This window comes from Dermacentor variabilis, chromosome 10 (assembly GCF_050947875.1).
Source record: "Dermacentor variabilis isolate Ectoservices chromosome 10, ASM5094787v1, whole genome shotgun sequence".
NCBI classification, from domain to species: domain Eukaryota; kingdom Metazoa; phylum Arthropoda; class Arachnida; order Ixodida; family Ixodidae; genus Dermacentor; species Dermacentor variabilis.
The window spans coordinates 99,670,140-99,686,607 of NC_134577.1; the positions used below are offsets into that span (position 1 = coordinate 99,670,140).

A 16,468-nucleotide genomic window follows, 5' to 3' on the forward strand; every position below is an offset into this window, starting at 1 on the left:
TACATTCGTGCGTGTGTTTGTATATGTGCGTGTATATGTACACACAAACTCAAAGTTTCGGGGGGTTGGCACCTCTCCGGCTACGCCAATCGTTCGAGCTTGGCCTGCATTAAAAAGTTTCATCTTGCTCAGCGGTTGCGTACAGTTGCCGCATGTAGCTCGCGACCAGCAGACAAAAAAGCAAATGGAACATCGCGCGAGATTTGCCTCCTGCGCGCGCGAGATGTGGCTCCACTGCAGAGCTGGATCATAAACCGGACCTATGCGCAACGCTGCTCCCTAAGAACCGCACTAAGAACCGCATAGAGTTTACTGTATATGCTACCAAAGGTAGCATATACAGTAACTCTAGAACCGCATAGAGTTACTGTATATGTTACCAAAGTTTTTTGGTAGCGTATAGAGTAACTCTAGAACCGCACAACGTTGAGCGCCGCCTCGTAGCGCTTTGAGAAAACGGAGCGGAGTCAGGTTCTAGATTCGTACGCACGGGGACGCAGCCGTCGCTGGGGGCGTTGTTTCTCATGCGCGCGCTGTTCGCACGCGCTGGTGCAAGTGAGCGCAGATCTTGCGTGTAGTGGTTCCGCGGCTCCACTTTTGAAAGACGACGCCCCCCAGCACATAAGCCAGCCAGCCATCTGCAGAGACCACTGGCATCACCATGGCCGTTGTCTTGGATACTTGGTCGAACCGAGGAGCGGAACGCCTATGGGGTGAGCACCGCATGTGCGATTGCGGGTTTCGATATCCATTCATATGCGCTCGCACGCTCGCGGGCTGCGCTTTCAGTTTCCTGCGCCCGATTCACGTGGTGCTACGACGGCCGCTGCAGATGACTTTGCAGACTGCGGCGAAGGTTTTGTTCGTTTACTAAACGTTGCAGCCGACCGTAGAATTGCGTCGTACGGATCTCTGACGTAGCATACATAACGGATGCGTACACGCGAGTCTCTCCACAACGCATCGCATGACACCGCGATCACCGCGCGCGCGCATCAGGTTTCGCGGGATTGTCCGAGTGCTGCGCGAAGACAACTGCGGGTTTTTACCACGACTGCGCGGCGATAGAATCTTTCGACTCTGCACGCCACAGCTGGGCACCGATCGGAGAAGCTTTAACGAATGAACCGCAACGGTTGTCCGTCGATCAATTAAAGCGCTACCGAGCAACGCCGGTTTGTCACGTGTTTCTTTATTCGACTGGCGCATCAAACCTAGACAATATGAATGTTTCTGTGTCTGAGCGCCCCGACGCCCGTTTGGACGCCCTGGTCTGCAAGAAAAGCAAACTCGACTGCGTATTCTGTTGTGTGCGTTTTTATACAAAAATGAATGAATGAATAAGAATCCTTCCAAAAATATTTCTAGAATGACTACGTGAAAGGGTGTTTCTGGACAAGTTGGCACAGTTATAACTTGACAAATAATAGCTCGAAAACGTTCAGTTAAATTCTTGGATTTTACGTGCCAAAACAACAATCTGATTCGGAGACACGCCGTAGTAGGGGACTCTGGACTAATTTTTGACCTTCTGGGTTTCATTAAGGCTCAATAACACACACACGCACACACAAGTACCCACACCGGATGTTTTTACGAATATACTTTGGTGATATTTAAGAATAGCCGTCAGTAAAGTGCTGCATACAGCAAGTAATGTGTTGAACAAGTGAACGTCACTGAATTCCTATGGAAAAGAATTAATTGCAAGTCAATAAAATGAGCTCCAATTGTTTGGCATGTTGCTGAACGTACGTCTTTGTCCATATCACACTTTATTTCACTGAATGCACACAAGTGGAAAATGAATTGCTGTGCGTCGAGTTAAAAGTGTAAATGTGAAAAGTCGCTAATTCGCCCGAAAGGCGAAGCATTGATTGCGACAGCAAATTATTAGCTATACGAAATAAGCATAGTAGTTTTATCGGCCGTATAAACCCGTAAACGTTCGCTTACTAACTAAACGAACAAGGATTGTGTCACGCGCGCACAGGCAGACAAGCACATCTCACTCGTTGACCGCGGACAGTCGCTGTCAAAACGTTGTCGAGAAGAGCAGCAGCAGTAGCGAGCGAATCGACCTTCGTGCTATCTCACGCCTCAACACGAACCACGTGACACGAACTAAGCGGCGAAAACACAGCGCACTCGAAGCTATCAGCCCTCGGCGGCCCTAGACTGTCCCCATTGCAGATCGCTTTCAAGGTAGGGCCCGCGCAGCCGCGTTCGGCCGCGCCGTACGCCCTCGGTGCTTTGCACGCGATAAAAGAGGGCGTGCCCTTCCTCCCATCCTTCCTCCCTTGCGCGCGAAATCGAGCCACCGTCCTCGGCGCACCCTCGCATGCTTTCACTTGCACCCATAGCATACAGCGCGCGGCCACGGCGTTGTCGCACTTGGGCTCTATACGGAACATCACGGCGACGACGAAGGCGGCGGAAATGCGCCTGGAGTGTCCATATCATAGTTAAAAAAAGGGAACGAAAATTGGGGTTTTAGTCCACAGTGGGTCATGAGGAACGCGGTGGTCTGGAGAGCTCGGAGTTAATTTTGACCGTCTTGGGTTTCTGTAACGCGCACCCAAATCACGAAAGTTTGCGAACGTTTTTGCTTTTCCGCCCACCACCAGAATGCGGCCGCCACAGCCATCCCAGCCGGGATCAAGCCCGCGACCTCCTGGCTACAGCGTATAGAGCCATGCGTCACATGAGTTTCTTTAGGAAATATTGAGTTTACTGTTCTAGTTAACTGCAATTTAGCTGATGAATAAGCCAAAGTATTTCGAAGTAATGTGCTACTGCGGACACAAACAATCACCGTGGAAAACATAGGGACCAAAGTGCGCTGAAACATCCTCAACACATCTTGTGGGAATTGTTACGCGAAGCGTTTTGCGTGTAGCTGGCTATACAGCACCGTTAGCCGTTGACATCCTACCGACATCCAAGCATGATCCATTCGTCTACGTCTGGTCATAACATCTAATGGACGTCCTAATAACACGTATTTTGTAAACATCTATTTTTAAGCATTAAACAGCTGGCGTCTAGCTCACTGACGTTGATTCTAATTTGGCATTAGAATGTTTATGGACATTATATACTGAGGTCGTAGAGATTTATACGCTGCGCGTTATCGGTTGGCTACATTTTAAATTTTGTCGAAGATTTATTTAAGATGTCATATTCATTTAAGATGCCGCATTTAAGTAGTGCCGAGACAGGAACCTATATACCTACCGACCGACTGCAAAGTGGCAGGTAAGAGGCAAACAAGGCTACGCAATAACATCATCCGGCCTAGCCGCACGATGCTAAGCCAGAGGCGCCAACTTGCTTGTTTAGGGGCCGTATTCTGAAACGGTCCACTTCGGCGTCGCCTCGGTGATAGTAAATTACCAAGGCGATAGTGTCGCCTCGGTGATAGTATCGCCGAAGTGGATCGTTTCAGAGCACGGCCCTAGCTTAAAGGTAGAGAAAGCGTATGACGTCACGGTGAGGCACCTCCTCCGAACACAGCCCACTTTCACGCCGAGGGTACCCCGACGACCGCCGGCAAAGCCTAAAGAACTGTAGGTAACTAAGCAACTGAATAATGTTTCGCATGTAACGTCATTCACAGTAAAAAAAATAAATATGGGGTTTAAAGGGGTTAAGACACGGTTGTCCCTCTCTTCTCAGTTTATCGTTGTTACTAAGAGTGTACAGGGCATAGTATGTCCGTACACATGCAAAAAATATAATAATAATAACTGAGCTTTCAGCGGGCATTTTAACCCAAAATTTCAATTTAAGGTCGCTGCCTCTAAGCGCTTCCCACCGCCATTGTGGCATGGCTTGTGTTTCGTCAACAAGCGTGCGGGAGCACTCTGTATCGTCTGCTCCGGAGCGTTCCGAAACTATATGCGGCACCTTGCTTCGCACACTTTAGCACCTAAAGACATAGAAAAGGCGGCGCCGCTGTAATAGGCCCGCAATTCTTTCTCTCGCGTCATAAAACAGTCAAAAGTAGAGAACTGTACTTAGCGCCGCAAAGTGGGGACAGTAGACGCCGTCCCTCACTGTGCAGGCTATATGGGCCGATGCCGTATTTAATTCAGGTGTTATCGAGATAGCGTCGAGGAGCCCATGCCGCAGCAAATCCCGTGTCGGCGTCCGGCGTCGGACGCCGTTAGGGCAAAAAAAATTTTTCGGACCACCCATGCCCAGGCCATCCATGTGGCGCAAGGAAATTACTGAAAGAATTGAATTTCTCAAGCTAAAATACGTGAAAGAAATCGTAAAGTACGACATACACTCAACCTACAGACATGATATCTCTCGGATTGCAATTTCACTATACGAGAAAATATAATTCTGTTACGCGAAAACTCAAAGAAACGCCTTTTCCAGCGTCTCTACAATTCACATATAGCGGCCGCGGCGTCCGCCATTTGCGCACGCCGGCGCGTGGGTGTCTCGGGAGGCCACGGAGCGGCGCGCCCGATTCCTTGCAATACCTCAAGCTGGCGCTCGCCTCCGCTATGGTGCCCATGCTCTAGTGGCGCCATCTGGCGGCGTCGACGTGAGATGCCACACCCGCAGGCTCTCCCTGAGCCCACTACCCTCTTCTAGTTCACTATACCTCCGCCGCATCGCGGCCCGTGCAAGAGGCCGCGCTTCTACCCCAAAGCCTGCCTTCGTGCATAGCGTTCGCGGCCAGCGTTTCCCGATAAACATTAAGGTTACATACGCTGCAGTTGCCGGGAAGCGTGAAAAGCAGGCAGGGATCTTTGAATGCTGTCGCATTGCACTCTTAATTAAAGGCGAAGCTTTAGTGTCCTCCAAATTTTTTCGTTGCGCTGTGTAATAATTTACGATAGAAGCTATATGGATACTCCAAGCGAATTTTCGCCGTCGTCGTGGGCGTTGCTGTTGGTGTTGGCGTTGCCGTGTGGCCCCGCATACATTTAGGTGCATGTATTGCATAGGCCAAGCTATATGCCACGCTGTATATTCGAGTTATATAGCTACATTAATGTATCACTAAAGTTGCTCATATCAGGTCTTACAGTCTTCACTAAATTATTCCTGAGAATTTTGACAATGGCAGCCCACAAACAAACGCAATGAAGCATTGCACTCACAGCGCATGCCTTTTATCTTAAATCTTCTCAGACTGTCACATATTAAGATTGTAAAACAATATCGGAGCTCGAACCTGAACATGATGATGCAATCTTAACTGGCGCGGCGCTTTACGGGCAGAGTAGTGTAAGCCTGTGCGATGTCATCACGGGCCCTATATACACGGCGTGGTAAAGCTGTTAACGGCGCCCAAAGTTCTGGCGCGCACGCGTATATCGCGTCCGCGATAGTCGGACCCGGGTATATTTAGAACAACGTTCGAGAAGTTCAAGCACAACGTTAAGCCATGCTATCGCAGTCAGTGCTTCGCCCTTCGGGCGTAAGTGCCAATTTTTGGAGCGCCAATTTTCGCGCTTTATGTAAGTTGGAACTCGGGAATAGTGTTCTTTCAATAATAAAAATGGCAAGTGCCATTTTTCTTGTAAACACGATGCTACGAGTAATCGGAATGGTGTTTAGCAATTTTTTGTTTGTGTAGGCGCTGCCATGCTGCCATACAGACGCTGTATATGGCTGCGTGACCGCGCCTGAACACATACAAAAAAAAAATCACATCAATAAAAAGAAAACGAAGAAAACGGATTCTCGTGTTGCAATTCATATTGAGCGCGGTAGTACGTCACGCAGAGGTTTTGGAAGTGTTATGTGTGGGGCTCAGAACATTTGTAGAGGTTAAGGGAGGAAGGGGGGGGGTGATGAACCCCCGTTCAGGAAGACCGCGAGAGCTCAACACTCAGGCCACTCCTGTTTGGTAAATCGGGGGAGTAAACGGAGCGGAGTGCGGCGCGACTGCCTCGATGATCTGGAGATCGCGAACGCGCCGTGGTTGCTTAGTGGCTGTGGTGTTGAACTGCTAAGCACGAGGTGGCGGGATCGAATCCCGGCCTCAGCGGACGCATTTCGATGGGGGGCGGAATGCGAAACCATCCGTGTACTTAGATTTTAGGTGCACGTTAAAGAACCCCAGGTGGTCCAAATTTCCGGAGTGCCCCAGTGCCTCATAATCAGAAAGTGGATTTGGCACGTAAAACCCAATACATAGGATGCACGTGACGTCACATACGCTGCTGTCATCTGCTTCCGCTACCTTCCGCCATCTTGGGGAACCTTATCAACAGGCGCACGCATAGGCCTATAGGTTCCCCAACATGGCGCCGCCATAAATCGGAAGTCGCGGAGTATCCTTGAATGACGTACGTGCATACTGTGTATAATGTAATTTTTTTTTCGGAGATCGAGAGACAGCGCGTGGGAACGGTTCTCAGCAGCCGCCGCACAGGCACCTCCCAGACGACGCGTGCTACTTTGGCGCCATCTCGTAGCCGTCGTCGCCGCACTATACTTCTCGCGCTTTCGCCATACCCTCCTCCACCGCTTTCCACCTCATGATTCCGCTGCACTTTCCTTCTGCTCTTTCCTCCTCGCATCTTTCATTGCCCGGGCTACGCTCCGCGTTTGCTCTTTCATCATCTTTGGCTTTGTTCGTTCGCTCGATTACGCCTTCGCTTGCCGAAGGAACGGGCGCCTAAAGACCAGACCACACGCAGGCTTGCGGACTCGCGCAAGCTCGCGTGTACGCGCCTTGCGCCTGGCGCACCTCGCGAGGAATTGCGGTTGGCACCCGCAAGGGACGCGCGACAGTGCGCTCTCACTGGGCCATACGTAGACGCCTCGGCAGACGCCATTTCGTACTTTGTTATTGACAGTGTTTCAAAAGGCTTCATTATCTGCATAAATGTACTTGTTATACTTTTAGAGCTGTTAGATGAGCACGAAATGGAAAGCAGAAGCACCTTATTGCATTATATAAATCTGCTTCAGTGAGAGTTGATCGTACCGTGCCGTGACTGCGTAGCCAGGCGCACCGACGCGAGACAGAGAGGAGCTGTTCACCGTGATCGCGCGCACGAGGCGTGCCGCGCCGTCTGCGCATGCGTGGGCGCATGGACGCGAGTCCGCACGTGTGGTCTCGGCTGAAGGGGAAGCTTTGGCTTGGGCCTAACTCCGACGCGGTCTATTCAAATACATGTAAAACGCAGAAGCACAGATAACCCCTGAAGTGATTTTAAAGAAATTTGTTGCATTTGAGAGAGAAATTTCAATTGTAGTAACTTCTGCGGAAGCGGTATTTTGATTCAGGGCCTGAACTTTGTTCAAAAAACTTTCACAAATTCGAAAGTTCGAGAAAAATAGAAGCACGAAGCTTACAAATTAAGAGATATGCATCAAGAACACATATCGGGGTTCTGTAAATTACACCCATTAGATAACTTAAAGCGGACAAATTCGATATGTCCATTTATACCTTACGTAAATTCCTTACGGTGTGTACAAGGGTTCTGCACAAGCTATATTTCCAGATTACAAATTTTTTTTAGATTTATGTGTAACATATCGATTTAGCCCGCTTTAGATGTACTTTACAGAATTTACAGAATTGTGATATCATTTTTCATTGCTGAGTTACAGAGTTGTACACTTGATAGTCTCGTTTTTTTTTTTCAAAATTTGCGATTTTTTTTCCAATTTTTAACAAAAGAGTCACAACCTCAATAAAAAAATTCGAAACCAACAGTCTACAAATTTTATCTTTTTCTTTTACACATGCAACAAACCTCGTCAAATTTGGTGCAGTGGTTGCCGAGAAAAACGAATTCTCCTTTGACGTGTATTTGAGCACCCGAGCTAAAGCTTCCTCTTCAGAGTTGCGCTCTAAAAGAATCAGATGCACCTTCTGCATCGCGCCGAATACTCTCGTATATTGCCAGCTTTCCGTGCGGACGTGTGCAGTTTAACATGCAATGCATGATTCAAGCTCACCAATTTGGTGTCGCGGTGCTGCTGCGGCCCGGTGGGTTATGTCGCGCGCTGCAGCGGAGGCTTGCGGATTAATTTTGACCACGCGGGGTTATTTAAAAGTGGCTCTAAAGAGAAACGTCTCAACCATTGGACTGTTAAAGTGTACTTTCAAAACAATATTTTTTTCGTTAATTTCGCGGCCATAGGTCCATCATTAAAAGAGAGAGGAAAGTCAACGTTCCATGGTTTCAATAAGCAAGCTACCTCGAAGATCCCGGCATGAAAAGGAGAATGCTGCGCAGTAAAATAAGTTTGTCTGTTTTATGTGCATATCCTGCGCACAGGGTCGCCCGGTCTTAGGGGGAACACGCGAGCAGCAACCACATGCGGCCGCTAGACGAACTGCTTGCACGCGCGTTGGGAGCCAAATGCGGGGCATATAAGAACAGCGAGTCTGAGAGGAGGCTTCTTCATTTATGATTAAAGTGCAGAACACGAAAAAAAAAGTCCAGGACACTCGACAGACGACAGGACTAGGGCCGACTCACAACTAGCGGTGTGCGAATATATTCGAAGCTTTCGGATAACGAAACGAATGGTGTCTTATTCGATGCCGTCTTCGAATCGAATGGTCGCCATTCGTAAGCACTAGCGTTTATGGAATAGTTTGAAAAGATTTCGAAACCTCAACTGTGCGCAATAGAACATAAAATTGGAGAAAAAGGGCAATAAATATCTTCCTCAACGGCATTATAGGCCTAAAACATGAAAACTTGCGTAATGGAGCGGGCTACATCACTCAGAGGGTTAGACTTTATCAGCTATGCAGCGATGATTCGCACTCTCCTGAGAGAATGTGGCTTGTGTATGCGCGCAAACTGCCCATTTTTTCCCTAATGCTCCATCGATGCTCTTAATAAATGTTTCATAACGTGAAATTTAATGACATCGAGTTGCTAACGTTATCAGTACTAACAAGTGAACATCGCATTACATTGTGTGGAAAAACGGTTGTTGATTCGTCGAAAAGTATTCAGAATTCGATTGGATTTGCTCCTGGCACTGTTCCTTCCGTACTGTTCGCTTCGGTCTGAAAAATTGCCATTCGCGCTCCCCTACTGACAACTGAATGTTCATTACGAACGTCTTCATGCAGTATGAACGCCAAATTTTTCGCTCTCTGCATACATTCATTTCGAACGGAAACTAGTCTGCTTAATTTACTGTAATCATCGTCATCATCATCAGCCTGGTTACGCCCACTGCAGGGCAAAGGCCTCTCCCATACTTCTCCAACAACCCCGGTCATGTACTAATTGTGGCCATGTTGTCCCTGCAAACTTAATCTCATCCGCCCACCTAACTTTCTGCCGCCCCCTGCTACGCTTCCCTTCCCTTGGAATCCAGTCCGTAACCCTTAATGACCATCGGTTATCTTCCCTCCTCTTTGCTGTACTGCTACGTAATTGGCAAACGGCGCTAAAGCATTTGGACGAGGGGGGTTTCCGCTCAAGCTCGCCTTCATGTCGTGGATTGTCTCGGATTTTGACGGCATACGCTCGAGCCTAGGGGCCGGCGAATGCTAATTTACGATTCGAATTGAAGACTTTTTTCGAATAATGAACAACAGGGCTCAGCCCGTATTTTATTGGAAGAGGCAACACACACGTGTTGCCTCTTGCAATAAAGTACCAGTTGTAGTTTAGTGCTTTGTCCTGGCGTTCCTCAACTCTGTCCCCGTCTGTGTGAGCTTTTAACTCTTTATGATGCTTTACCAAGTAGCCCACCAAGCCACCCTTGCAGTCACTCGGAGTTCACGCGCGGTTAGGCGACCCAGGCAATACCGGACGGCACTAGCCCTTCCACGCTTCTCAGATTATAGGCTCAACTTCTAGCTCGGTCTAAAACCTGGGTTTAAATAACTTCTCCTTTCCCTATTTTCTTGGGTCGGGGAACAGCAGATACTAGTGACGATCCAATCAAGTTCACCCAATTGTATCACGACTCTTCCCAAGGTCTTGGCCGCGCCCCTTTTAATTAGGGGCGAGGGAACAGGCGATTCCCTCCTGCTGTTAGAGGTGGCACACTTGTATTGCACCACACGGACACGCACGCACACCCTTGAGTCCGTGGCGGACCTCTATTTGTCCGTTGACAAACGAAGAAACAACGGCAGCCGGCCATACGGCACCAAACCCTCTGGGAACACATACACTGTTAGCAATTCGTGGACACGGGATTGCACAGAGGCGCCACATAATTCGGGGTATTCGCAAACCCCTCCCGTCTTAGCAAGCTTCTCAATGGACGTGCGGGGCAGAGAACGCACAGGGGTTCCTACGAAAAAATACCTGGGACGTCGAGGATGCGCCGTCAACAACAACAACAACAACAACAACAACAACAACAACAACAACAACAACAACAACAACAACAACAACAACAACAACAACAACAACAACAACAACAACAACAACAACACTAATCTCTAAACCTGCCTTCGACATCTTCGACCGCTTGCCCGAGTGGCCAGTAATACCCGTCTAACTCGGCGGTTCCTGCTCCCGCGACCTTCTGGCGCCCGTTGATCGGTGCTTCGCCGACTCGAACATGCCGCACCGCGGCAGTTGGTGTAGCGTGCTGCTGAACGGTTTGGAGATGCTTTAGCTCGTTCTTCGTGAAATTTATGGGATGTCAGTTCACACATGGTTGTCGAAGAAGCGTGTATAGCCTTTTGGAGCAGCGGCAACTACAGTATGCGGAAATTTCTCTTGGGTATACAAACAAACAGCGCGCATCATCAGCCGCGGTGTGTGTGTTGTTAACTATTTTGGGCTGTATCTGTATTCACACAGCGAACATAACCGGCGTCTGTGAATTGCCAGTGTGAACTGGAAAATCTTCTCACTATCTGATCGCTTGGCTGGGAACTAAAACATAAAACTGACTGCTCATGTACTGCCAACCCAATGCAACCACGAAACATCAAAGCGCCAATAGTTATAAAATATTTGCGTCAGCCACCGGCATCATTCTCACGCATTTCAAGTCTAGCACACTTGAAATCACTATGCTATGTGTACGCTAGCCTCCTGAGGCCGATGGCGTTACTCAACACAGCGATCACTGAGGTTGGTAAAGTGGCATTATTCATGCAGTATAAGCTTTCTGTTTCGGCATGGCCTGAGCAGTAATATACGAAGGGGATGGCATAAAAAAAATCCCGTGCCTATTTGTGAGGACACAATTGCCATAAGGCGTATGAGTGCGCAGTAGAGGACGGGACCAATAAGACCGCAAAGAAAGAAAGATCAGTTCTCATGCTCTTATTTCATGAGAAAAAAATCCCAGGTGTCCTTAGCTATCGCCTTAGAGATGTGAAGGCGAAAACCTTGTAAGCCCTACTGTAATTCACCTGAATCGACCTTAATTCACCCTAATCCACCTTAATCCTCCTTAATTTACCTCACTCAACCTGAACTCACCTTAATCCACCTTAATCCAATCACTAAGCAATCACCACGTACTTCGCTAATCATTAAACATCCTTTACACGGCTGGACGTACTTTGGTTCGCTTCTGGCCGTCCTTGGGTCACGTGATATTTCATGTACCTCACAACGCGACCTGGGAACAGATCTAAAGCTTTCGCCTTTAAAAAAAAAGAAAGAAAACGTGCATACGCTGCAATAATACCTTGCATGGTCATGCCTCATGCTTGGACAATGCGATATGCAGAACAAACAGATCAATAACCCAGCATCTACCACTGCTTCGGTCGCTCGCGCATTCCGCACTCGGTCGCTCTACCACTCGAAAAATGTTGTTCATACTGTACGCTTTGCTGTTATTACTATTTAAAACTATTCGTGGGCGAAAAATGTACTCGTAGTCGCGCTATGTATCTACAGATTAACCATTTGAACGCTTGTCAAAGTAAACAGCACTACGTATTTCGCTGCAGACATATGCTACAGTGAACCAGAAGGCTTTGTAGTTCACTATACCCACGCTGTTGGGATGATCGCATGTTTCGGAACTACTCGCTGCTGCTAAACCGCAGCTTAGAACTACAGTGAGAATGCTGCATTGGGGTCACATTATGGAAAATTATTTTCAGAAATACAAAGCCGATCTCCGAGGCTGATTTTATTGGCTCAGACACGCGCGCGCACATCGCGCTGGGTGCCCTGTCCGCCTCAGTGCCGCAGAAACGCCGGCCACGACGACTTAAATCGCTTCAGCACTTCTCGCAGAACTGTTCCCACGTAAAAGACGCCACGCCGTGCTAAATAGACCGCGCTATGCGAAAAACAACCACCAGAAACTGCCGCCGAGCGTACGCCTGTGTCATACGAAACAGAGCGCTCAGCCAAGCCATCATGTCAACTGTCCACAGGTGGCAATTGCCCACACGCAATATGGATATTGCGGCGTCCATGAAAAAAAAAAAAAAAAAAAACGACCCATGGTATTCACAACGGCAGCAAATTTCTGTCATTGCATTGTACGCTATCAAGTGTTACTTATAAAAACCACAAATATATATTTAGGAAAACAACCAAAATGAGCAGCTTCGCATAGACAGGGCTCTTCGAACAGTCGCGGTCAGCAAGTAGTGTCTGGTTGCCTGAGCAACTTCTCATGTTTTACATCTGAAATTTGTATAATTTGTATAATTTGTATTATTTAGCTCCAGCTTTACGTTTGGTTAAACACAGTCGATAACCTTTAAAAATTATAAAGTTATTCGAAAACTATTCGTTTTTACGAGTAGTTGCTATTCGATTCGTATCCGTATCGAATATATAGCACTATAGTCTAATATGTATGCGAAAGTTTGGAATAAACGCTACACTCAATTTCATGGTTAATTGCTTATCCATAAATGACGCCGTTGCGTTCAAAAGACTGCACAGTCAACGTAGAAACCTTCGAAAGTACTTTATATCCGAAAGCGGACTGTTTATGTGAGAAAATAATTTGAAATCCGCGATGTCGCACTCACGTGACAGCGCTGACGTTTCGGTGCTAAATTCAAAATCTGAAGTCGGGCTTTCATTTTCTCGAACAATAATCATCCTTTTCCCGCTTGATGAACGAAGATAGCGTTTTGAGATAGTTGACCAAAAGGAACCTAATTACCACAGGTCTTTCGTGTATTTTTGTTCTTTCTGTATTACATATCCTATATGCATATCCATATCCATATCCGAAGCATACGACAGAGAAGGCAATAATGTCAGGACAGTTCATTGTTTCTGAGGTTTCTAAACATGCGTGTACTATACCCTCTGAACTGAAAGCAGGCGTCATCTGCGGCAACTTCTGCAGCAGGCGTGTCATGCGGGCATGTTGCGGTGGCACGCTGCTCCGTGCCACCGCATCACTCACATATCCGGCGTATATAGCTGTCGTCGGCGCTGTCCCGCCTATTTTGCGCTCTATGCGATGTCCATGCTGTAAACCACAGCTGACGTACACACATACTCCTTGTCATCGCCGCTTTGAGTGAGAATGATATGTGCAGTGCAATCTGTCTTGTTCCTCTAAAGATCCGTTCGATTCGCCTGTAGCACTGTGAGCCAGTCTACGGCGGTTCTCGAGAAGTTCAGGAATTGTGCAGCTCGATTTCTGCGGGGCAGGCACAGCGCGACACTCGAAACGAATGCCAATTAAGGTGCAGACGCGGTGCAGACGTTGTGTTTCGTCCGACTAATGTGCACGCAGTGCGTAAGTTTGAGAGGTGCTGAACTGCTTGTAGCATGCGTCGCCTTCTGAGGTGTAAATACTACCGCGCTTGTGTATACACACGGCATACGCACGTAAGCGGGGTTTTAACGGCGCTTGCGCATGTGTGCCGTGTCGTCAGCTTCGCTGCTGCTTCGCTCCTGTACGCCTGCACCAAGATGGCGCCGACAGTAGCGAGGGTGCAGCAATATCGCGAACCAGCCCTGCACCTTTCCTGCACCTTTTGAAACGAATGGAGTGGTTCAGAGGGCGCCATTGCTGCGCCGCTGAAACGAATGGCAGGGGGCAGCACCTCGTGAACTGGTTCAGAGGGCCCAGGTGAGTCGAACGTACCTTAACTGCAGCATAGAAAGTTGGCTACTGAAGAGCCCGCTATTCCAAGATTGTAGCCACACCCACGCGCACGCACGCTAACATACACACACGCGCACACGCACGCTCGTTCACACACGCGCGCGCGCACACGCGCACGCACGCAGACACACACACACACACACACACACACACACACACACACACACACACACACACACACACACGCACACGCACACGCACACGCACGCACGCACGCACGCACACACACACACACACGCACACACGCATACGCACACACACACGCACACACACACACACACGCATACGCACACACACACACACACACACACACACGCACACACACGCACACACACACACACGCACAAACACACGCACAAACATAACCACACACACGTGCATGCAACGACGAAGACAGGAAAAGGTCCGTAGGCGTGCACACAAATCTTGGAGGCAGCAGCCGTTATTCGCCGACTGTGTATGGCGCCACAGAGCCACAGTACGGCGCCTTGCAGCAAACACACAGGCCCACAGTATCTCCGCCACACTATCGCAAATTCGTCAACGTGTCCCTGTAGAAATGGCGACCGATGTACAGGAGCGCGTACCGCAGCGACACGATGTGCGAGAGAGATCCATCTATGCCTGATATCGCAAGTAGTTTCAATCGCAGCTATAGCCGGTAGCGCTCTCTCTTTTTTTTTTCTCGACATGGGTGCATACATATTGAGACGACGCCACATGCGCGATGTCACGCGCAAGCTAGATCACATCCAAGAAGGGCAATTCTTTTTCTGACAGTGATGGAGATGGCGTGCTCACATACTGCGATCTCACGCTCGCTGTTTTTTGCTGCTTCGGTGATCAACCGTGTAAAATTTTCTTTTGTGTTTGGACACGGGTGCTCGCACCCACCCGTGCCAGAATGCAAACTCACCCAACCATCACGTCTTTTCATATTTAACTTTCCGTGTTGCTCATTTAGACAGCGCCCCGCATGTCCTACGTAATATTTGCGACACGAAATAAGAATCTGGTAGACGTTGGAAAACGAGCTTCTTTTTTTCTGCCGCTTTTTTACAACCTTGCATGTCTTTCGGCAGCGTACGGATTACCGACCTTATGAAAAGCCAGGACAGCTTGCATGGGGTGGAAAACTGTTATAGCTTGTTTTGCGACCCTTCTTTTAGTCTCTGTGGTTTCGCGCTGTATACGGTTACGAAATAATTTGGCGGACGCTTGAGCTTCGCCGTTAAATATGGAACGCTATAGCATTCGAAGATCCCTGATTGCTTCTCACGCTTCCTGGCAACTGCAGCTTGTGTAACCGCAGTGTTTGCCTGCAAACACTAGCGGCGAACGCTGTGCGCGAAGGCGAGCTTTCAGGTGGAAACGCGGCCTCTTACGTGGGCCGATCTTCTGCTATTGTTTCGCACTTTTAATATTTAAGTCTGAGGAGATTTAACACAGAAGTGAATGCGCTGTCGATGCCTTGTGTTCTCTAATCTATCTATCTATCTATCTATCTATCTATCTATCTATCTATCTATCTATCTATCTATCTATCTATCTATCTATCTGTCTGTCTGTCTGTCTGTCTGTCTATCTGTCTATCTGTCTATCTGTCTGTCTGTCTGTCTGTCTGTCTGTCTGTCTGTCTGTCTGTTTGTTTGTTTGTTTGTTTGTTTGTTTGTTTGTTTATCTGAGTACTTTATTACATAGGTGAGATGGGAAAGATCAAATGTAAGTGCAATGTGTACAATGTAAATGATATAGGGAGACATTGGATACAATAAAAAAAATTGTCACCTGGCGTGGTGGCTTAGCGGCTCTGGTGTAGCGCTGCTAAGGACGAGGTCGTGGGATCGAATCCCGCCCGGGGCAGCCGCATTTCGACAGAAGCCCGTGCCCCGTGCATTGGGGGTACGTTAAAGATCTCCTGTTGCTCAAAATTAATCCGGAGTCCCCCAGTAAGGCATGCCTCATAATCAAATGGTGATTTTGGTACGAAAAAAACCCATAATTCAATTTACAAAAAATTGACCTATACAGAGCCTAAGTAAATCGGAGAAAAAAAAATCCGCGCGAAATCTCCTCTGGGAGTTATTTAAATGATGCGTAAACATTTCGTAGTACTGACGTGGTGCTTCGTGGTATTAGGCTGGTGTGTTTTGCATAAGTGCGAGAACGACCGCCAAGGAACCGTGAAGCGGAGAAGCGCGGCTGCGACACCGAACTGTTAGGTGAGATCTGCACGAGACGACGTAGAAGAGCGCGGAAGACGCGAGATAGAAGCAATGCTCGCTGGTGTTACAGATAGCCCGCAGCGGATGTGGACGTGGGATGAAATCACGAGGAGGATGTAGCAACCGAAGGAGACATACGCAACATTTATTAGGTGCACTGAACCATTATGAACCGTGATCGACTGTGCTCTGGCGGCGGCTACCTCTGGCGCGGC

General features: G+C 48.3%; 1 protein-coding gene across 1 annotated transcript in view; it reads left to right on the plus strand.

The window, feature by feature from the left end:
* Window positions 1-530: 530 nt before the first annotated feature.
* The window catches only part of Dab (DAB adaptor protein), a 141,982-nt gene continuing 126,044 nt past the window's right edge, over window positions 531-16,468 (plus strand). The window contains exon 1 of the mRNA XM_075673249.1: window positions 531-713. Within this exon, the coding sequence (XP_075529364.1) occupies window positions 662-713 (52 nt within the window). The 5' untranslated portion in view covers window positions 531-661. The remainder of the gene's footprint in view (window positions 714-16,468) is intronic.